The sequence below is a fragment of the Neovison vison genome, chromosome 13 (assembly GCF_020171115.1).
Source record: "Neovison vison isolate M4711 chromosome 13, ASM_NN_V1, whole genome shotgun sequence".
Classification (NCBI taxonomy): domain Eukaryota; kingdom Metazoa; phylum Chordata; class Mammalia; order Carnivora; family Mustelidae; genus Neogale; species Neogale vison.
In genome coordinates this window covers 1,039,084-1,061,505 of record NC_058103.1, presented here as the reverse complement: position 1 = coordinate 1,061,505, position 22,422 = coordinate 1,039,084, and the positions used below count along the sequence as shown (strand labels likewise).

The following is a 22,422-nucleotide window of genomic DNA, read 5'->3' as shown; positions in this document are numbered from 1 at the left end:
ATAAACTTCTGGGCCTTCATCAAAATCAAAAGCTTCTGCACAGCAAAGGAAACAGTCAAGAAAACAAAGAGGCAACCCACGGAATGGGAGAAGATATTTGCAAATGACAGTACAGACAAAAGGTTGATATCCAGGATCTATAATGAACTCCTCAAACTCAACCCACACGAAACAGACAAACACATCAAAAAATGGGCAGAAGATATGAACAGACACTTCTCCAATCAAGACATACAAATGGCTATCAGACACATGAAAAAATGTTCATCATCACTAGCCATCAGGGAGATTCAAATTAAAACCACATTGAGATATCACCTTACACCAGTTAGAATGGCCAAAATTAACAAAACAGGAAACAACATGTGTTGGAGAGGATGTGGAGAAAGGGGAACCCTCTTCCACTGTTGGTGGGAATGCAAGTTGGTGCAGCCTCTTTGGAGAACAGTGTGGAGAGTCCTCAGGAAATTAAAGATAGAGCTTCCCTATGACCCTGCAGTTGCACTCCTGGGTATTTACCCCAAAGATACAGATGTCGTGAAAAGAAGAGCCATGTGTACCCCAATGTTTATAGCAGCAATGGCCACGGTCGCCAAACTATGGAAAGAACCAAGATGCCCTTCAACGGACGAATGGATAAGGAAAATGTGGTCCATATACACTATGGAGTATTATGCCTCCATCAGTAGGACGAATACCCAACTTTTGTAGCAACATGGATGGGACTGGAAGAGATTATGCTGAGTGAAATCAGTCAAGCAGAGAGAGTCAATTATCATATGGTTTCACTTACTTGTGGAGCATAACAAATAGTATGGAGGACAAGGGGCATTAGAGAGGAGAAGGGAGTTGGGGTAAATTGGAAGGGGAGGTGAACCACGAGAGACTATGGACTCTGAAAAACAATCTGAGGGGTTTGAAGTGGCGGGGGGGTGGGAGGTTGGGGTACCAGGTGGTGGGTATTATAGAGGGCATGGATTGCATGGAGCACTGGGTGTGGTGAAAAAATAATGAATACTGTTTTTCTGAAAATAAATAAATTGAAAAAAAAAAGATATGTCTCCTAAGGGAAAGGAAACAAAAGTGAAAATGAAGTTTGGGACTTCATCAAGATCAAAAGTTTCTGCACAGCAAAGGAAACAGTCAACAAAGCAAAGAGGCAACCCACGGAATGGGAGTAGATATTTGCATATGACAAGACTTATAAAGGGCTGATATTCAAGATCTATAAAGAACTTCTGATTCTCACACACAAAACAGATGATCACACCAAAAAATGGGCAGACGACATGAATAGACACTTCTGCAATGAAGACATACAAATGGCTATAGACACATGAAAAAATGTTCATCATCACTAACCATCAGGGAGATTCAAACCAAAACCACATTGAGATACCACCTTACACCAGTTACAATGGCCAAAATTAGCAAGACAGGAAACAACATGTGTTGTAGAGGATGTGGAGAAAGGGGAACCCTCTTACACTGTTGGTGGGAATGCAAGTTGGTGCAGCCTCTTTGGAGAACAGTGTGGAGATTCCTCAAGAAATTAAAAATAGAACTTCCCTATGACCCTACAATTGTACTCCTGGGTATTTATTCCAAAGATACAGAGTAGTGAAAAGAAGGGCCATCTGTACCCCAATGTTTATAGCAGCAATGGCCATGGTTGCCAAACTGTGGAAAGAACCAAGATGCCCTTCAACGGATGAATGGATAAGGAAGATGTGGTCCATATACACTATGGAGTATGATGCCTCCATCAGAAAGGATGAATACCCAACTTTTGTAGCAACATGGACGGGACTGGAAGAGATTATGCTGAGTGAAATAAGTCAAGCAGAGAGAGTCAAGTATCATATGGTTTCACTTACTTGTGGAGCGTAAGGAATAACGTGGAGGACATGGGGAGATGGAGAGGAGAAGCGAGTTGAGGGAAATTGGAGGGGGAGCCGAACCATGAGAGACTGTGTACTCTGAGAAACAATTTGAGGGTTTTTGAGGGGCGGGGGGTGGGAGGTTGGGTGAGCCTGGTGGTGGGTATTGTGGAGGGCACAGATTGCATGGAGCACTGGGTGTGGTGCATAAACAATGATTCTGTTATGCTGAAAACAAACAAACAAACAAACAAACAAATAAATAAGGGAGCTCGTGTGGGGAAGAGGCAAGGGGTCATATACCATGACACGGAGGCTGAAATCTTTACAATTTTTTTAAATTTTTATTATTTTTTAATTTTAATTTTTATTGTTTTTATTTTTATTTTTTTATTTAATATTATTTTTTTTATTTCATCAGGACAAGTGCACTCCTTGATCATTAACCACCATCCCCCACTCACTTCTCTTCTCGTAACCGTCAGTGGGTTCTCTGTGGTTGACAGTCTGTTTCGGGGTTGGTCTCTCTTTCTCCTTCACCCTTGGCTCTCTGTTTTGTTTCTTCAAATCTGCACATGAGTGAAATCAAATGGTGTATGTCTTTCTCTGCCTGACTGGTTTCACTCAGCATTATTTTCTGTAGCTTCATCCATGTTACTGCAAATGGCAAGATTTTATCCTTTTTAAAAAATGAATAATATTCCATTGCATACACATGACACATCTTTTTCTATTCATCCATCTGTGGTCACTTGGGCTGTTTCCAAAATTTGGCTGTGGTAGCTGTAATTATTGGGGTGCATGTATCTGATATCCTTTGCATAAATACCCAGTAGTGCGATTGCTGGGTCATAGGGCAGCTCTATTTTCAACTTTTTGAAGAATCTCCCTGCTGTTTTCCAGAGTGGCCGCACCAGCTTGCATTCCCGCCAGCAGTGCAGGAGCGCTCCCCTTTCTCTGCATCCCCTCTAACTCTGGTTGTTTTTTGTGTTGTTCGTTTTATCCATTCTGATCCTTCTGAGGTGGTATCCCATTGTGGCTTTGATTTGCATTTTCCTGATGGTGAGTGATGTGGAGCATCTCCTCCTGTGTCCATTAGCTGTTTGTATGTCTTTGGAGAAAGGGCTGCTTTTGTCTACTGCCCATTTTTAAATTGGATTATTCGGTTTTTGTGTGTTGAGTATGACAAGTTCTTTATAGATACGTTGTTTGCTAGTATCTTCTCCCATCCCACAGTATGACTTGTACTTTGGTTGACTTTTGCTGTGCAAAAGATTTTTTTATCTTGATGAAGGCCTGATACTTCATTTTTGCTTTTGTTTTCCTTGTCTTTGGACATGGGTCTAGTAAGAAGTTGCCATGGCCCATGTCGAAGAGGTTGCTGCCTGGGTTCTCCTCTAGGATTTTGAAAGAGTCCAGCCTCACATTGAGGTCTTTCATCCATTTTGAATTTATCTTGGTGTACAGTGTAAGCGAATGGTCCAGTTTCATTCCACTGTACATGGCTGTCCAATTTTCCCAGCACCATTTACTGAAGAGACTGTCTTCTTTCCTGCTTTGTTGAAGATTAGCTGACCGTAGATTTGAGGGTCCATTTCTGGGCTCTCTATTCTGTTCCATTGGTTTCTGTGTCTGTTTTTGTGCCAGTACCATACTGTCCTGATGATTATGACTTTGTAATAGAGCATGAAGTCTGCAATTGTGATGCTACTAGCTTTGGTCTTTTTCCACATTCCTCTGGCTATTTGGGGTCTTTTCTGATTCCATATAAATTTCAGGATTGTTGACTCTAGCTCTGTGAAAAATGATGGTGGTATTTCGATAGGGATTGCATTAAATGTGTAGGTGGCTCTGGGTAGTGTAGACACTTTCACAATATTCTTCTGATCCATGAGCATGGAATGTTTTTCCACTTCTTTCTGTACTCTTCAATTCCTTTCATAAGTGTTTTATGGTTTTTACAGTATTGATCTTTTACCTCATTGGTTAAGTTTATTCCTAGGTATCCTATTGCTTTTGGTGCAATTGCAAATGGGATCGATTCCTTGATTCCTTTTTCTATTGCTTCCAGATTGGTGTATAGAAATGCAACAGATTTCTGCACATTGATTTTATGTCTTGCAAATTTACTGAATTTCTGTATGGGTTCTAGCAATTTTTTTTTTTGAGTTCTAGCAATTTTTTGGTGGAGTCTTTCATGTTTTCTTTCTTTCTTTCTTTTTTAAGGTTTTCTTTATTTATTTGATGGAGAGAGAGAGATCATAAGTAGACGGTGAGGCAGGCACGGGGGGCCTCCCTGCTGAGCAGGGAGCCCCACGTGGGACTTGAACCCAGGATCCTGAGACCATGACCTGAGCCGAAGGCGGAGGCTTAACCCATTGAGCCACCCAGGCACCCTTTCAGGTTTTCTGTGTAGAGTATCATGCCATCTACAAACAGTGAAAATTTGACTTTTTTTTTTTTTTTGCCTATTTGGATGCCTTTCATTTCTTTTTGTTGTCTGATTCTTAGGCTTCCATTTCTATGTTAAATAGTATAGGTGAGAGTAGCCATCTTTGTCTTGTTACTGACAGTAGGGGAAATTCTCTGTTTTTCCCCATTGAGGAAAGATATTAGCTGGGAGTCTTTCATATGTGGCCTTAGTGATGTTGAGGTATGTTCCATTTATCCCTACTTTGTGGAGGGCTTTTTTTTTTTAATCAAGAAATGTGCTGCATTTTGCCAAATGTGCATGTGTTGAGAGGATCCTCTTGTTCTTGGTTTTATTAATGTGCTGTATCACATTGATTGATTTATGAATATTGAACCACCCCTGCAGCCCAGAAATGAGTCTCACTGGAAGGTTTTGAATAATTCTTACAATGTACTGTTGAATTCAATTTGCTGTATTTTATTAAGAACTTTTTGAAAGATTTTATTTATTTATTTTAGAGACAGAAAGAGTGTGCACATGAATCGGGGAGGGGAAGAGGGAGAGGAAGAGAGAGAATCCACAAGCAGATGCTCCACTGAGTGCAGAGCTGGATGCAGGGCTCACTCCCACAACTCTGAGTCCATGACTTGAGTCGGAATCTAGAGTAACACATTTAACTGACTGAGCCGTGCAGCCACCCCATTGTACTGAGAATTTTGGTATCTGTGTTCATCAGGGATATTGATCTGTAATTTTCCTTTTTGGTGGGTCTTTGTCTGGTTTTGGGATCAAGGTAATGCTGGCCTCCAAGAATGAGTTTGGAAGTTTTCTTTTTTTTCAGAAGGCCAGGTATTAATTCTTTTTTAAATGTTTGGTGGAATTCTGCTGGGAGGCCATCTGGTCCTGGACCTCCCATTTTTGGGAGATTTTTGATTACTGCTTCAAATTCTTTGCTGGTTATGGGTCTGTTCAGATTTTCTATTTCTTTGTGTTTCAGTTTTGGTAATTTATACATTGTTAGGAATGCATCCATTTCTTCCAGATTGTCAAATTTGCTGGCATACAGTTACCTAAAATATTCTCTTATAATTGTATTTCCTTGGTGTTGGTTGTGATTTCTCCTCTTTAATTCATGATTTTATTTATTTGGATCCATTATCTTTTTGGTAGGCCTGGCTAGGGGTTTATCAAACTTCTTAATTCCTTCAAAGAATCATCTCCAATTTTTGTTGATCTGTTCTAAGTATTTTTAAAAATTTCTATTTTATTGATTTCTTCTCTGATCTTTATGAAGTCTCTTCTCCTGCCTGGCTTAGGCTTTCTTTGCTGTTCTTTCTTTAGGTGGAGGGTTATGTTGTGTACTTGAGACTTTTCCTGTTTCTTGAGAAAGGCTTGTATTGCTATATACTTCCTCTTAAGATTGCATTTGCTGCATCCTAAAGGTTTAGAACAGCTTTGTTTTCATTTTCATTTGTTTCCATGGATTTTTAAAATTCTTCTCTTTTTTTTGAGACTTTCCATTTTTATTGTGTATCTTTTTATATTTTCAATTTTCTTTTTTTAGATAAGCATTTTTTTATTATGTTATGTTAGTCACCATAGAGTACATCATTAATTTTTGATGTAGTGTTCCATGATTCATTGTTTGCATATAACAACCAGTGCTCCATGCGATACGTACCCTCCTTAATACCTATCACCAGGCCAACTCATCTCCTCAACCCACTCTCCTATAAAACCCTCAGATTGTTTCCTGGAGTCCATAGTCTCTTATGGTTTGTCTCCATCTCTGATTCTCCCCCACCCCCTTCAGTTTTCCCTTTCTTCCCCTAATGTTCCTTCTCTTCCTTCCTTATGTTCCATATATGAGTGAAACCATATGATAATTATCTTTCTTTGCTTGACTTAATTCACTTAACCTAATCGCCTCCAGTCCTGTCCATGTTGATGCAAAAGCTGGGTATTCATTCTTTCTGATGGCTGATTGTATATATGGATCACATGTTCTTTATCCACTCATCTGTTGAAGGGCATCTCAGCTCTTCCCACAGTTTGGCGATTGTGGACGTTGCTGCTATGAACACTGGCATGCATGTGCCTCTTCTTTTCACTACATCTTCAATTTCCTGGTTGACTCATTCTTCAGTAGGACTCTCTTTAACCTTCAGGTATTTGAGTTCCTTCCAAATTTCCTTCTGTTACTGAGTTCAAGTTTCAAAGAATTGTGGTCTGAAAGTATACAGGGAATAATCCCACATTTTTGGTACTGGTTGAGACCTGATCTGTGACCCAGTATGTGATCTCTTCTGGAGAATGTTCTATGTGCACTGGAGAAAATACGTATTCTGTTGCTTTAGGATGAAATGCTCTGAGTGTATCTGTGATATCCCTCGGGTCCAGTGTGTCATTCAAAGCCCTCGTTTCCTTGTTGATCATCTGCTTAGATGATCTGTCCATTGCAGTGAGTAGGATGGTGAAGTCCCCTAGTATTACTGTATTATTTTCAATGTGTTTCTTTAATTTTGTTATTAATTGCTTCATATAATTGACTGGTTACAAATTGGGAGCATAAATATTTATGATTGTTAGATCTTATGTTGGATAGACCCTTTAAGTATTATATATTATCCCTCTACATCCCTTTGGTTTAAAGCCCAAGTTATCTGACAGAAGGATTGCTATTGCAAGCTTTCTTTTGATGTCCATTACCATGATAAATGCATTGTTCCCCACCCCATCACTTTCAGTATGGAGGTGTCTTTAGGCCTAAAGTGAGTCTCTTGCAAACAGCATATCGATCTGTCTTGCTTTTTTATCCAATCTGCTGCCCTGTGTCTTTTGATTGAAGCATTTAGCCCATTTACATTCAGAGTAACTATTGAAAGACATGAATTTAGTGCCATTGAATTACCTGTAAAGTTTCTGTTTCTGTAGATTGTCTCTGTTCCTTTCTGGTCTATGTTACTTTTGGGGTCTCTTCACTTAAGGTATCCCCTTTAATATTTCTTGTAGGAGTGGTTTAGTGATCAGAAATACTTTTAGTTTCTGTTTTTCCTGAAAGCTCTTTATCTCTCCTTCTATTCTGAATAACAACCTTTCTAGATAAAGGATTCTTGGCTGCATATTTTTCTCATTTAGCCCTGAATAGTTCATGCCAGCCCTTTCTGGCCTGCTGGGTCTCTGTGGACAGGTCTGATGTCAGTCTAACGTTCCTATATCTGTAGGTTAAGGAGTTCTTGTCTTGAGGTGCTTTCAGGATTGTCTCTTTATCTCTGAGATTTGCAAGCTTCCCTTTTATATGTCTGGGTATTGATCTGTCTTTATGGATCTCGAGGGGGGTTCTCTGTGCCTCTGGATATGCTTGCCTGTTTCCTTCCCTAGATTAGGGAAGTTCTCAGCCGTGATTTGCTGAAAAATTCTTTCTGTCCCTCTCTTGCTCTCTTCTTCCTTTGTGACTAGAGTGATTCTAATATTGTTTTGTTTTATGATATCACTGATTTCTCAAAGCCTCCCCTCATGATCTATTAGCTGTTTTTCTCTTTCCTCAACTTCCATCTTTTCCAACATTTTGTCTTCTATGTCACTGACTCTTCTGCCTCATCTACCCTAGGTGTTAGAGCATCTATTTTAGACTATGTCTCCCTTAAATCATTTTTTCTTTGTCTTTTTTTAAAATTTATTTTTTATTTATTTTCAGCATAGCAGTATTCATTATTTTTTCACCACACCCAGTGCTCCATGCAATCTGTGCCCTCTATAATACCAACCCCCTGGCTCCCCCAACTTCCCACTCCCCCTCTTCAAAACCCTCAGATTGTTTTTCAGAGTCCATAGTCTCTCATGGTTCACCTCCCCTTCCAATTTCCCCCAACTCCCTTCTCCTCTCTAACTCCCCATGTCCTCCATGCTATTTGTTATGCTCCACAAATAAGTGAAACCATATGATAATTGACTCTCTCTGCTTGACTTATTTCACTCAGCATAATCTCTTCCAGTCCCGTCCATGTTGCTACAAAAGTTGGGTATTCATCCTTTCTGATGGAGGCATCATACTCCATAATGTATATGGACCACATCTTCCTTATCCATTCGTCTGTTGAAGGGCATCTTGGTTCTTTCCACAGTTTGGCAACCGTGGACATTCCTGCTATAAACATGGGGATACATATGGCCCTTCTTTTCACGACATCTGTATCTTTGGGATAAATACCCAGGAGTGCAATTGCAGGGTCATAGGGAAGCTCTATTTTTAATTTCCTGAGGACTCTCCACACTGTTCTCCCAAGAGGCTGCACCAACTTGCATTCCCACCAACAGTGTAAGAGGGTTCCCCCTTCTCCACATCCCCTCCAACACACGTTGTTTCCTGTCTTGCTAATTTCGGCCATTCTAACTGGTGTAAGGTGGTATCTCAATGTGGTTTTAATTTGAATCTCCCTGATGGTTAGTGATGATGAACATTTTTTCATGTGTCTGATAGCCATTTGTATGTCTTCATTGGAGAAGTCTCTGTTCATTTCTTCTGCCCATTTTTTGATATGATTATCTGTTTCGTGTGTGTTGAGTTTCAGGAGTTCTGTATAGATCCTGGATATCAACCTTTTGTCTGTACTGTCATTTGCAAATATCTTCTCCTATTCCATGGGTCGCCTCTTTGTTTTTTTTGACTGTTTCCTTTGCTGTGCAGAAGATTTTGATTTTGATGAAGTCCCAAAAGTTTATTTTTGCTTTTGTTTCCTTTGCCTTTGGAGACATATCTTGAAAGAAGTTGCTGTGGCTGATATCAAAGAGGTTACTGCCTATGTTCTCTTCCAGGATTCTGATGGATTCCTTTCTCACATTGAGGTCTTTTATCCATTTTGAGTTTATCTCTGTGTACGGTGTAAGAGAATGGTCAAGTTTCATTCTTTTATACATTAGCTGCCCAGTTTTCCCAGCACCATCGATTGAAGAGACTGTCTTTTCCACTGTATATTTTTTCCTGCTTTGTCGAAGATTATTTGCCCATAGAGTTGAGGGTCCATACCTGGGCTCTCTACTCTGTTCCACTGGTCTATGTGTCTGTTTTATGCTAGTACCATGCTATCTTGGTGATCACAGCTTTGTAATAAAGTTTGGAATCAGGTAACGTGATGCCCCAGTTTTATTTTTGTTTTTCTCCCTTGAATCATTTTTAATTTAAGCTTATTAGACTTTAGTTTTTTTTATTTCTGTACTGAAGTATTCTCCAATGTCTTTTATACTTTTTTTCAAGCCCACCTAGTAACTCTATATAATCTCTTCTCTAAATTCTAGTTCTAACATTTTACTTAAATCCATATTGATTAAATCTATATCAGAGAATGTTACTTAAGGTTTTCATTTGTTGTTAATTTCTCCTTCTAGTCTTTTTGTCCAGAGAAGAATAGATGAATGGGAGAACAAAATAAACAAGATTAACAACAAACCCAGTGAAATACACAGTAGATAAGTCTCAAGAGTCTGAAACCAAAAATACAAGGAAAAAAAAAGGAATAAAGAATATAATCTCACAGGCAAATGAAACAAGGTGATCCACTTGATCCTGGGTGCATTTTGGTCTCTGTGTTAGAAGACACTAAATCCCAAAATTGTAAAGAAAGCAAAACTTTTATATATATAGAAAAATAAAATTGAATATAGTGAAAGGAAGCAAAAAATGAAGAATATAGGTAGAAAATGTAAATGTAAAAATGAAAGTTAAAAAAAGGCTTAAAAATAAAGAATTGATAAAATAAGAAAGTTGTTGAAAAGGAAAAAAAGGAAAGAAAAAATTTTAACCGGAAATACCAGCGAATCGCGAGAAACAACCTCAACATCTATGTGGTATTCCCCCAGAGCCGGAGCTGTGCAGTGCTGAGTGCTCCCTGCGCGCGGTTGCCTGTCCTTCCCGCGGGTCTTCTGGGGGAGGGGCCTGATGCACCTGCACCAGGTGTCTCTGTGTCAGCGGAGTTGCAACACCCCTTGCCAGGGGTCGGAGTTGGTGTAAGCCGTTTCCAGTTTTTCTCTGTGGCTTTTGTTCCCCGAAGGCACTTGAGCCTCTTCAGAGGATGAGAGTAAAAATGGCCACATCGTGGTCTCCAGCCCGGAGCTGCAGGACGGCGGCCCCTCCTCCAGTAAACCCTGGGGGAAAAGCAGCCACCACCTCCCTGTGCCCCACACCCTGCAGACCCGCGCTGCGCCCCTGTGTCCCTGGACCCCAGCGGGTGGGGCGGCGCTGGGGGATCCCGCTCTGGTGGCGGTGGCCGGATGGGGCCGCCCATTGGGGTTGATGGCAACGCTGAGCTGAGGGTCCTGCGGGGCTCCTGGTGTGGAAGGGCTTCCTGCTTGGTTGCCTGGGAGCCTCGCCACCCTCCGGCGCCCCGTCCTCTCCGTGGCCCCGGGGATCCTGAGACCGCGCCGTCCCCGCCGGACTCTGCCGCGCGGCAGCACCTGAGCGCCTTCCAGGCCAACGTCCGGAAGTACCGACGTGGCTCTCTGTGGCTCTGTCACCTTGAGGCCACCGGCTTGCCACCTCCCCCGGGGCCTGGCCCAGGGCGCTGTCCTGGCAGCTCCGCACCTCCTGCGGGACCGGCAGCTGCCTGTGGAGCGGCAGCAAGTCTCTGATGTCCGGTCGCGCGCAGGGCCTCAGAAGCAGCTGACAGCGGACTGCGGGCCGGCGGAGAGCAGGCCCCCCATGCGCCCAGCCGCCTCGAGCCCCTCCACCTCCGCACCGAGGTTCGTTACTGGCGGCCGGGTCTGCGCTGCTGTTTTCTGGAGACTCTTAAGGAAGTTCCAGATACTGCCCGGAGCTGCGCCTGACGGTTGGTTTCGGGTTCCTAGTCTCCTCTCCCTGCGATGGGCAGGTGGTGGGACCACGGGGAGGGGTGACCCTTCCCTGGGTGTCCCAAGGCCCCGGGGGGAGCGAGTGGGAGGAGCAAGACTGGCATCTGCGTCCCCAGGTTGGGGGAGGCGCAGCCGCCAAGGCTTCCGAGGGGACGACTTACCCAGTGATGTGACCCCAGGGAGACCTCGTGGGTCGGGGGATCGAGCCCCATCAAGGGCCAGTCAGGGCCAGCGGAGGGGCTGTGGGGTTTTGTCTGAGGACGGAAGGTGCTCTGGGAGGGTTTCCAGCAGGTGCGCCGGGGTGGGGGTCCTGCGGAGGGCTTCGAGGGCCGGTGTGCGCGGGAGAGTTCCGACGTGACGGGCACATCGCGGGTGCTGGAGCCAGGACGGGGCGCTCACAGGCCCTGCCTTGCACACAGGGTCGCGTCTGGGGAGCTGGAGGCGGGTCCTGAAGTGCCAGGGACCTGCGGTGCGGGTGAGCAGGACCGCAGGGGCCTCCGTCTCCATGCTCCTGCTGCCGTTGGCGAGGGTGCCTGGGGCTGGCTTCCCCGCGGGCTGCGGGCTCACACCGCAGGCGGAGCTCCTCCGGAGGCGCCTGGCCCTGCGCGGGGAGGACATGCCAGTGCGGCCTGCACAGACGTCCATTCTCGCTATCTCCAGCCCCGCAGGTCATGTCTAATGGACCCGACTGTAGGGAACTTGTCCTCTTATGAAGCCTGGCAGGGACGCATCTTAACAACGTGCACTAATACAGCAAGTTCGAGTGAAGGTCTGGGCAGCTCGGGTTGCCAGGTGCAAGGAAGCGTGGTCGGGGGAGAGAGGACACGTCGTAGACACCGCTCTGCTTCCGCACAGGCCACCTCCGTAGGCCCCCGTTAATGACCCGGCTTGCAGCCTGTCCGGCTTGATTAGGTAACAACAGTCCTGTAATGGAAAAGAGATTCATCCCACACGGCCTCCATTCTTGCTTTTAGGCGAGGGAAAGCACGGGAGGGGCGGCCCCTCCGTGTCTGGTGTGGTCCTGCGTGGCTGTGTCCTGTTGGCCATCTTTAAGGATGGCCTCCCTAGGGCCCCCCACTCCCACCCCACATGTAAGCAGGTTGGTGGGTGCCTGGACGACGGGGCATCCTTCTCTCTCATTCTGGTCAAATGAGCCGCGTGAGCAGGTGGGGAGACGGGACAGCAGAGGGGACCCACACGCATGATCCCAGTGTGGATGTCCTCCGTGGGGACCAGTCAGGACGGGGCTAACGGAAACCCCACTGCAGCAGCTTCGCCACGCCGAGGTTATCGCCCACACGGGAGAACGGAGGAATCGCGGAACGCCACTAGGGACTAAAGCTCCCTCTCTTTTCGCTGCCTTTAGTAGGTGCGCAAAGGGGCTGCCCATCTCTGGGCACTGCGCCTACATCCCAGGACGGGCAGACTGCAAACAGCGAACCGCACTCAGGAAGTGCCCTACCCGCAAGTATGTCTCACTGACCAGACGTGGGTACTGTGGCCACCAGGTTGCAGGTGACTGTGAGCTGGAAGATGAGGGGAGAATGGATTTGGGCTGGGCACTGGGACAGTCCTACAGAGGGGTGAGGGCCTGGCGGAGCGCTGCAGGGCAGCCCACAGCCCCCTTCAGTGTGTGGCACCAGGGGACACGGGGTTATGAGTCCTGGGTGGCCAGGCCTGGCTGTGGAGGGTTGGGCCGGTCTTGGGTCATGGGGTCATGGCTGTCATTCCAGTGAGCTGGGCAGAGGGTCCTCAGACCTGTTCTGGTGACCCCGTAGGGGAGAGCAGCAGCCTCCCAGGGTGGCGGGCCGGGAGGGGGTGGGGTGACCGTCTGCGTGGGGTGGGGGTCGTGGGAAGGGCTGGCTCAGATGGTCGTTGTGGGGGGAGGGAGCTCACGGGGCTCCTGTGTTCTGGGGCATGAGGAATGGTGCAGCTTCCCTCCTGACCACTGGCCATGGCCGAGCAGGGACAGGTCCTCACGCAGGGCTGCCTGGGGCTCCCTGGGACCCCGCTGGCCGCCCCGGACCCAGGCGGCTCTGTCTGAATCCACGGGCCAGTCAGATTCCCGGGCGTCTGAGCGGGACCTGAAAACAGGCAGCTCTTGGCCCCCTGCCTGGGGGCACGGGCTTGTCTGTGTCCTGCGCCTTGGGAGGTGCCAGGGCTGGGAGAGCTTCTCTGTTCCTGGACCTTGTGTGTCCGGGTCCCCGTGACCCCCGCCCCGTCCACCACCGTCTGGGACGATGGCTCCTGTCTTGGGCTCTGGCTGGTCCTGGAGCTCCCGTGTGGGTCTCGGGGACACAGAGTCCTCAGGCTCCCTGCCCTCGCGGGGCGTCCTGGGCCCCCATTGCCAGGTCCCGCACGCTTCTCCTCTCCAGCTGCAGCGAAAGCGCCTCCTCCTCCAGGTAGCTGCCCTGACTGACTCCAGCAGGCAGGAGAGTGACCCAGCCATGCCCTCCCAGTCGTGGCCTCAGGCAGCCGCACGTGTGCAAATGTGGGGACCCCCCCAAGGCCTGGCTTAGGTTCTCTGGGGTGACGGACCGTGAAGGAGCAGGCGTGAGCGCGGGATCGAGGTGCTGGGAGTGAGGAAAAACCGAATGGAAAGGAAATCGTGGAGGAACCCCTGCAGAGAAATCCCAGCTTCCAGGTGAGAGTCCTGAGAACCTACACGGTTGGTGGGAATGCAAGTTGGTGCAGCCTCTTGGAGAACAGTGTGGAGATTCCTCAAGAAATTAAAAATAGAGCTTCCCTATGACCCTGCAATTGCACTCCTGGGTATTTACCCCAAAGACACAGATGTCGTGAAAAGAAGGGCCATCTGTACCCCAATGTTTATAGCAGCAATGGCCACAGTCGCCAAACTATGGAAAGAACCAAGATGCCCTTCAACAGACGAATGGATAAGGAAGATGTGGTCCATATACACTATGGAGTATGATGCCTCCATCAGAAAGGATGAATACCCAACTTTTGTAGCAACATGGACGGGACTGGAAGAGATTATGCTGAGTGAAATAAGTCAAGCAGAGAAAGTCAATTATCATATGGTTTCACTTATTTGTGGAGCATAACAAATAGCATGGAGGACAAGGGGCGTTAGAGAGGAGTAGGGAATTTGGGTAAATTGGAAGGGGAGGTGAACCATGAGAGACTATGGACTCTGAAAAACAATCTGAGGGGTGTGAAGTGGCGGGGGGGGTGGGAGGTTGGGGTACCAGGTGGTGGGTATTATAGAGGGCACGGCTTGCATGGAGCACTGGGTGTGGTGCAAAAATAATGAATACTGTTACGCTGAAAATAAATAAAAAATAAATTAAAAAAAAAAATAGTCCTGAGAACCTGGAAGGGCTGAGTTCAGGGAGGGCAGGGAGGAGAGGGGCGTGGGGGGCGGGGCCAGGGCAGGAAGTGGGTGGGGGGGCTCTGTGCCCTGGGGCATGTGTGCTTCCTGCCAGGCTCCGCTGCCCTTCAGGCCCACACTCTCCCTGTGACCAGCGCCGGCAGGTGGGGTCCCCGACGCGTGGGGCCTTCTCCTAGGAAGGAGTCCTGTGAGTGCCGCCCCAGCCCCTGCTCGTGGTGGGGCCTCAGAGCCTCGGGGGACGGGCTCTAGAGTGACCAGCCGGTGGGTCCGTCGGTGGAGTACCCCAGGCACCCAGAGCTCCCCGGGCTCCATGGTGGGCTGGGCCCTCTGGCTGCCCGGGGCGGCTGAGTCCTCAGTGCTGGACAGTGGCTCTGGAGGATCCGGCAGGCTGCAGCGCGGGAGCCCCAGGGAGGGTCTGCCTGGGGGAGGGCATGGGCTCAGCTGTGGACAGAAGGGGCGGGGGTCTCCTTGGGCAGCCTTCCTGGTGCTGCCCGGGCTGCGGGCTGTCAGCGGAGCTGTACTGTGTGTGCGGCCCACCTGCTGCGCATTCAGGGTGGGGGACGCAGGCCAGTCGGCTGTGTCCAGCCGTGGCTTCTGTAAGTCTGCCCCAGGGAGCTGGTGCCCAGACAGCCTTGGCCCGGGGCAGGGGATGGCGGTCCGTGCTCGGCATTGGCTCAGGATGCATGGCGGCGGGGGGGGGGGGGGTCAGCCCCAGGGCATGGGCGGCAGGAGCAGACGTGTCCCTGAGGGTCAGCTCTGGCCAGGGGCCGCAGAGCAGACGAGGGAGGCTGAAGACAGGGCCCAGCCCCACAGTGATCGCGCCGGCCTCCTGTCCTCACCGTGAGGAGGGGCTGCTGAGGGACCGCGGCTGTCCGGTTACTGAGGAGCCCGCAGACACGGCCTGGCTGGGCACAGGGCTCCGCGTCCGAGCACTGCTCTGGGGCTGGGCCCAGGCAGCCTTGCAGCGCTGGCTCCTGGTCGGCCTGCACTGACTCCGGGCCGCTCCTGGCCTTGGGGCCTCCACACTGCGGGCTGGGCTGCTGGGCCCAGTCTCCTGCGCGGTGAGGACCGGCACTGAGGTTTTTATGGTGACGCGGGGCACCGTGAGCCCCATCCGCTAACGCTCACCCTGCTTCAGGCCCGTACAGAGTCCACCGAGGGTCCCGGGGCGGGGAGGCCACGGTGGTCTCCTGCACCGGGGCCTGTCCTCGGGCGGTCGCTGGCCGCTGAGGACGCAGGGCGAGGCTGTGGGGGTGCCCGCGGGCCGGGAGGGCAGGTCCAGCAGCGCACCGGGAGGCAGGCCCCTCCGCCCTGGGCCCGCGTGTGGGCCGGGGTTTGTGGCCTGGAGAGTGTCACCGTGGATCCAGCTGCTACTGTAGCCACAGTGACACAGGCGGGGTCAGAAACCTCCTGGGCTCAGACCGAGGCGCGCGGGCGTCCGCACGCTGGGCGCTGTGGGCGAGGACCCCGAGGTGCTTCCAGCCCCGTCCGCGGTCGGCTGGCAGGTGGGTGGGCTCTGAGGCACAGGCCGGCCGCCCCCGTGCTCCCCGTCAGCCGGTCCGGAGCCGCCCTGCCGTGCTCAGCCCTCCTTCCCGCGGGGCCCCCTGGTGCTGGGTGCATCCCGTCTGTGAGGGGTCTGCCCTCAGCCCTGCTGGCTGGTCACTGTGTCAGTGAGGGGCTCCCCGGGGGCGGGGCAGAGGGCCGAAGGCAGCAGCGCGGGGTCTGTTCCACCAGGAGAGGGGCTGGTGCAAACCGCCAGTCAGGCCTGTTCCCCAGGTGTGGGGTGCGGGCGGGGCTGGGGCCGTCCTCAGCTCTGCCTGCAGCTGCCCCAGCCCCTCCCCCTGCCCTGGCTGCAACCCAGGCACCTGTCCTCCACCAGGCAGGGGCTGGGCGAGGGGAGCTGGGACCTGGGGGACAGGCAAGCGCCCCGGGCTCAGGCAGAGCGCAGGGGAGTGACCTCAGGCTTCAGGCCTGAGCTGTCCCACCTGAGGCCGGTCACTGCGGTCCTGCTGCAAGTCCTCGAGGAAGTCCTGGCACAGAGAGCCCAGGGGCAGGGGAGGGGAGAGCAGAGGGAGCAGGCAGAGGAGGTGAGGCAAGGGCCGCGGGCAGAGGGTGCTGGGGGCAGGGCTCTCCAGACGGGGCCTGCCGGCTGACCGACCCCCTACCCACCTGCCGAGGGCTGAGCGCAGGTTGCAGGAAGGGCCTCCCGTGCGTGGCCAGAAGCCCATTCCGTCCTGCGTCCTGGGGGCGAGGCGGGGCCGGTGTGAGCACGGGCGGGTGGAGGGCCAGGGTCAGTGCTGTGCAGGTCCGCTCCTCACGGGGTGCTTGCCCGGGACCCCGGCGCTCAGTCTGCTGCAGCCTGGGTCGGTCCGCACTGCCTGGTGCTTGAGACGGAGCTGACTGGAGCTCACCAGATCCTAGGGTGGAGGGAGGTCGGTGGGAGGGGACGGGACCGGCTCTAGCAGGGGACAGCGGGCCAGTGAGGGCAGCTGGTTTTGAGCACAGGACATGTCACTGTGGGAGATACTATTCCAGTACCCACAGTGACAGACGCTCAGACAATATGGCCTGTCCCCGGGGCTGGGGGAGGGCCCAGCTCGTGGCTGCCCACCCCGTCCTGTGGAGGCCGGGGCCCCTTCAGTCAGGGGTCACCCTGGGAGGCTGAGTGCTGGGAGATGGGGGCTGACCGAGGGGGCCTGGGTCCCCCTGGGGTGCCGACCCCGGTGTGGCCCATTTGTCGACAGAGAAGAGCCTGTGTCTCCAGGTGGCCCCTGGGGAACACGGGCAGCACAGGGGCACCGGGACAGGGGCCTGGGCTCCCTCTCGGACTCCCAGGCTGCTCCTTAGAGGGGGTGGGCCCGGCCAGTCCTCGGTCCCCTGCCGTGGAGGTGCTGACGGAGCCTCTACAGAGGGACACTTGGCAGGTGACGGGTTCCCTTGCGCCGGGTGGTGAAGCCCATCCTGGGGGCTCTGCACTCTGTCCTGGGGGAGGCCGGGCCCTCCCTGCTCACAGACCTGTGCTTTCCTCCTTCCCCGGTCCCATCACAGCCGCTCCGGCCACATTGGACACTACCTCATCGTTTAGAAGCTGTCATCCCGGAGGCCCTGAGCACGAGGGGCCTGTCCCCCCAGAGGCCAGAGGCCAGAGCCCCAGACTCAAAGGGGCCAGAGGTGGGCCCGGGGGAGCAGTGGGCTCTTTGGTGCTATGGGAGGCATCACCGTGGTACGCGTAGTCCTCTAGACCGCTGCTGCAGGCCCCGTGACAAGAACCCGGGCCGGCACCCGGATGCGGGGCTGGCAGGAGGGGCCTCCTCAGGAAAGGGGGTTGTGCAGGGGCCACCAGGGCTGTGGAGGGGCTGGAGCTGCCCTGGGACCCGGACGCACGCCAGTCGCTGGAGTGGGAGACAGGAAGCTGCCGTCGGCCGCCCCTGGGCTGGGCCGGGAAGACACGGGCTGTTCCCAGGACGTCTGGCTGACTGCCAGGTGGACGCCACATCTCTGAGCCCTTCCTGTGGACCCTGGGAGGCACTCGGGCAGGCTGGACCTGGAGGTGTGCGGTTGGCTGCATCCCAGAGCTCAGACCGGCTGCCCCAGGCGGGCGGGCGGGGCATGTGCTGGCCGGTGAGGACCGGTCCACTCGTGGGAACCCGCGGTGGACTGGCAGGACTTTGGCTGCACTTGGGCTCAGGTCCGAGGGACCCTGGATGGGGTGGATGGTGGGGGGGGAAGGGGTTGGCTCCCAGCGAGGCCTTGTGGGGGGACCGTCCACAAGGCCACTGCCCTTTGCCTATGCCAGCCCAGGTCACCCTTCTGGAAGACGTGGGCCAGAGCTTTGCTGCGTCGTCTGTATGTCTCTGAGTTGGGGCGACGTGCCCGGTTAGAATCCCTGCCATCCTGCGGCCTCCCTGCCAGGAAGGTCCACACCGTAGGTCCCCATCCCAGGAACAGCCCCTGGGGACAGAAGGCTGGATGTGGGCACGGGAGGGTGAAGCAGCGGCCAGAGCTGGGGGACGGCTGTGTGGATGAGAGCCAGACGAGACCCTGGACAGTGTCCGCCCCCGGAGCCCCGCAGGTCTGGAGGGCAGCACAACAGCGGGCACCATTGCAGAGCCTGCGCTGGGGGGCACGGGCGCCCGTGCTGCTGGTCTGGGCCGGCTCCTCTGAGGGGCTTTCCCTGGAGCCGCCTGCTGGGGGAGGGTTTCTGGCACCTCCTGGCCATGACCAGCAAGACAGCCCACAGCCAGAGCCTGCACAGCCCCTCTTCAGGGGGAGAGGCCACGGACCCCCGATGGCCAGACCTGGAACAGGAGCCACCTCCGTCAGGATACCGGAGGCCAGGGGGTGCTCCACTTCCCGTGGACCTCGTTCTGCGTCGAACATCAGGCATGAGCTTGTGCTACAGGCCTAGCCCCCGTGTCCAGTCTTGTCAGCCTGCCCTGGGTCTCGGGGGTCCTGCTCATGGGGAGCTGGGTCCCTGACAGTTTGCTCGCTGGAGGCCTTGTCCCTCCTGATCCCTGCCGCCTGCAGCCAGGAGAGCCAGGGCTGTGCCTGCCGGCTCGATGGGAGATGCGTGGCCATCCCTGGCCCTTCCAGGCCGCGGCTGTGGGTGGACGTTGTAGCTGAACACAAGCCCATGGGCCGAGCTGCTGCTGCTCTGGGGACCCAGAGTCCCAGCTCCGACCCTCAGGGCCAGACTGGAGAGCCCCGGAGTCCAGCTGGGTTTTCGCCGTGAGGTCTGTCGCTGTGGTAGTTATCGTAGTTACACAGTGGGAAGTTCCTTGTCAAAAAACCTGGCAGGTGTCAGAAGGACCCTTTCGCTGCAGCAGGCGCCTGCTGGGCCCGACCGCACAGGTGTCCCGTGCACCTGCCCCACAGTCCCGGGCAGCTGGGGGTGTCTGGTCGGCCTCTCCTGCCCTGCCTCCCCGGGGAGCAGGGGAGGGCCCTCGCAGGGGTGGGCAGATGCCAAACTCCCTGGGCGGGCAGGGCGGGTGTGGGGCCGCTCCGGATCCTCTGCGGGGACCGGGTGGGTCTGGGCTATGGGGGCAGCCCTGGGGGGTCAGCCTATCCTTTGGGCACTCGCTCCCAGCCTCGGCTGTGTGCCCAGAGGTGCCAAGGGCGGCCGTGGGGGAGGGTGTGCTCTTCCGGAAACCTCCGGACTCACCGAGTGCACCGAGGGTCCCAGGGGCCTCAGGTGGGGTCAGGATCGGACCAGACTGAGGGGAGTCCTGGCACCGGCAGGACCGTCCGGCCTGATCAGCGATGTGTCCTCGTTCGATGTCCTCGGCTGGTGTCCCTGCTGGGTCGGGGGCAGGGCCGGGGCTGGGACCCCCGGGCGGGGTTTTCGGTGGGGTCCGTGACGCTGTGGGAAGCAGGCGGAATTGTCACAAGAAACCACCGTGACACAGACCCAGCCCGAATCCTCCGTCCCTGGGGCCACCTGCCTGTGGCCCCCCGGGGCAGGAGCCCAGCGGCCCCAGGGGGGGGGCGCGAATGGAGGCGGAGGCCGGAGGCGGTGGGCGTGCCCGAGGCGCAGGCCTCCTGCTGCACACGGGGGGGGGGGAGGGGGCGGGGCGGCCGCGGGGCTCCGGGCGGGGCTCTGGGCTGCGCTGGGGGGCGGCCGCGTGGGCTGCTGCGCGCCCGACTGGGCACCCAAGCCGGTGGGACAGCCGTCTGGGCCAATGAACCGCCCCGCGGTGGGGGGGTCCCTCCGGGGCCGCTGGACCCTGGGGCGGTCAGGGGGCTCCCACCCAGGAAGGACAGACGGGGAAGGAGGCGGCCGCCGTCGGTCCTGGCGCCACGGACCCTCGGGACCTGGGTCTGCTGAGCGGCGCGGCCTGCGAGGGCGTCTGGGAGGACGGCGCCGGGCTCCGTCCCCCTGGTCACAGGCCCCCGCTGTGCCTCTGACGCCCGGCACCTGCCTCCCTCTGCCGTCTGCGCGGGGGCCCAGCTTCTCCAGAGCCCCTGGGCTGAGGGGCCCAGAGACCCTCCGTCCCAGACGGCCGCTGCCCCTGGGGCAGCCACAGTCCTTTCTGGTTCCAGCCGGACCTGGAGCACGTGCAGGTGAGGCCGAGACCCAGGACGGGTGTTGAGGAGAACATTTTCCCGGGGAGCCCCAGGAAGTCGCGCTGGGGAGAATTAGTTCCGGGGGAGACCCAGGTCCACGGACTGAAACCCCGGTACAGGTGTGGAGGAGAACTAATTCCAGGGGAAGCCCAGGGCCAGGTAGGGTTAGGGCCGGTGCAGATCTGGTTCTCAGAACTTCCGAGCCGAGGGGAAACCAGGAGAGGCCCAGGTGCAGGAGACGCGGTTGTCCAGACTCAGGGGAGGCAGAGTGGAGGCCGGGGTGCAGGGGCAGGGAAACGGAGGCAGAGGGGCGGCCCAGGTGCCGTCCTGCACACCCGGCTGGGGTGGCTGCTGGAGCGCCCGAGCCCCCAGGAGGGTGGTGTTTGCTGGGGCTGCTCAGGACCCTCCCCTTCTCCTGAGGCCCCAGGGGTCTCGCCTCTCTGTCCACCCAGTGGTTTCCAGCTTCGACTCCTGGTTCCGAGGGGGCCTAAATGCTTCCCTGTGGGCACTGCTTGCCTTTTGTCCCCCCTTTTGACCACCGGAGCTTCTGGAAAGGGCTGCCCAAGGCCTGGCCGACATGGCGTCCGTTTGTCTCCATTTTCCCATGGGATCTGGGGCTGGCGGGCTGGCCCTCTCTGGACCCCCCACACCAGCTGCCCATGTGCTGCGGGGCCTTCAGGCCTTGACATCACTGCTGCCTGGGGTTTGGGTGAGTCCTTGCTGGACCTGTGCCTCCTGTGAGGCACATGTTGGTGCCTTTGCTCCTTCCTGTCCCGGGGGGCGGTCATAGCCCCTGCTGCCCTGAACCTCCCCGGAGCCCCCCCCCCCCAGGAGGGTCCCTCACATCCTCTCGTGCTTGCACATGGCCCCTCCCTGTGGTCCCTAACTCGGTGGGGCTTCGGGGAGATCCTGTCCACCGGTACCGGCCATCCCGACTCACCGTCCCAGCCCCTGGGCCTCGCATTGACTTTGCGGTGCCCCAGTTCTGTCCCTGCCACGTGTCACCAATGTGTGGACCCTTCTGTCTCCTCCCCCCACATGGGCAGTGTTGGGCTGGGTGTGTCCGGGGCGGGGGGGTGGTAGAAGCAAGGAACCCCTTGCCCCCGTCTTACCTGTGAGAGACGATGCCGCAGGGTTTTCTCAGCTGGGGCCCGGAGGGGAGCCTGTGCAGGGGACACGGGGGGTTGCAGAGGGAACCGGCACAGGGAAAGGGTCCTCGGGCCCCACGTCAGTACCTCCCAGATGGAGACATGAGTCTGGGGCCTGGGGAGGGGCTCCTGGGCATCAGCAGCTGAACCACAGTGGGCAGGTAGGACTGGGACGCTCAGGGCCACACTGGAGAGCCCCGGGGTCCGGCGGGGTTATTGCCCCGGAATCTGTCACTGTGGCTGTATCCACCGTAGTAACACAGTGGGAAGTTCCTTGTCAAAAAACTGGCAGGTGGCGGAAGGACCCGTTCGCTGCGGCAGGCGCCTGCTGGGCCCCTCGGCAAAGGTGTCCCGTGCACCTGCCCCACAGTCCCGGGCAGCTGGGGGTGTCTGGTCGGCCTCTCCTGCCCTGCCTCCCCGGGGAGCAGGGGAGGGCCCTCGCAGGGGTGGGCAGATGCCAAGACTCCCTGGGCGGGCAGGGCGGGTGTGGGGCCGCTCCGGGTCCACTGGGGGGACCGGGTGTGTCTGGGCTATGGGGGCAGCCCTGGGGCGTCAGCCCTGCGTCCTTCGGGCACTCGCTCCCAGCCTCGGCTGTGTGCCCAGAGGTGCCAAGGGCGGCCGTGGGGGAGGGTGTGCTCTTCCGGAAACCTCCGGACTCGCCGAGTGCACCGAGGGTCCCAGGGGCCTCAGGTGGGGTCAGGATCGGACCAGACTGAGGGG

The 22,422-nt window shown here is 54.5% G+C and overlaps 2 gene segments (V, D, J or C); both read right to left on the bottom strand.

Annotated features, from left to right (window-relative positions):
• LOC122893824 overlaps nt 1-22,422 on the bottom strand; it is a 248,194-nt gene that overhangs the window by 78,978 nt on the left and 146,794 nt on the right.
• LOC122893823 overlaps nt 1-22,422 on the bottom strand; it is a 121,549-nt gene that overhangs the window by 22,877 nt on the left and 76,250 nt on the right. Inside the window, 1 exon segment of the C gene segment in view lies at nt 10,572-10,578. Within this exon segment, the coding sequence occupies nt 10,572-10,578 (7 nt within the window).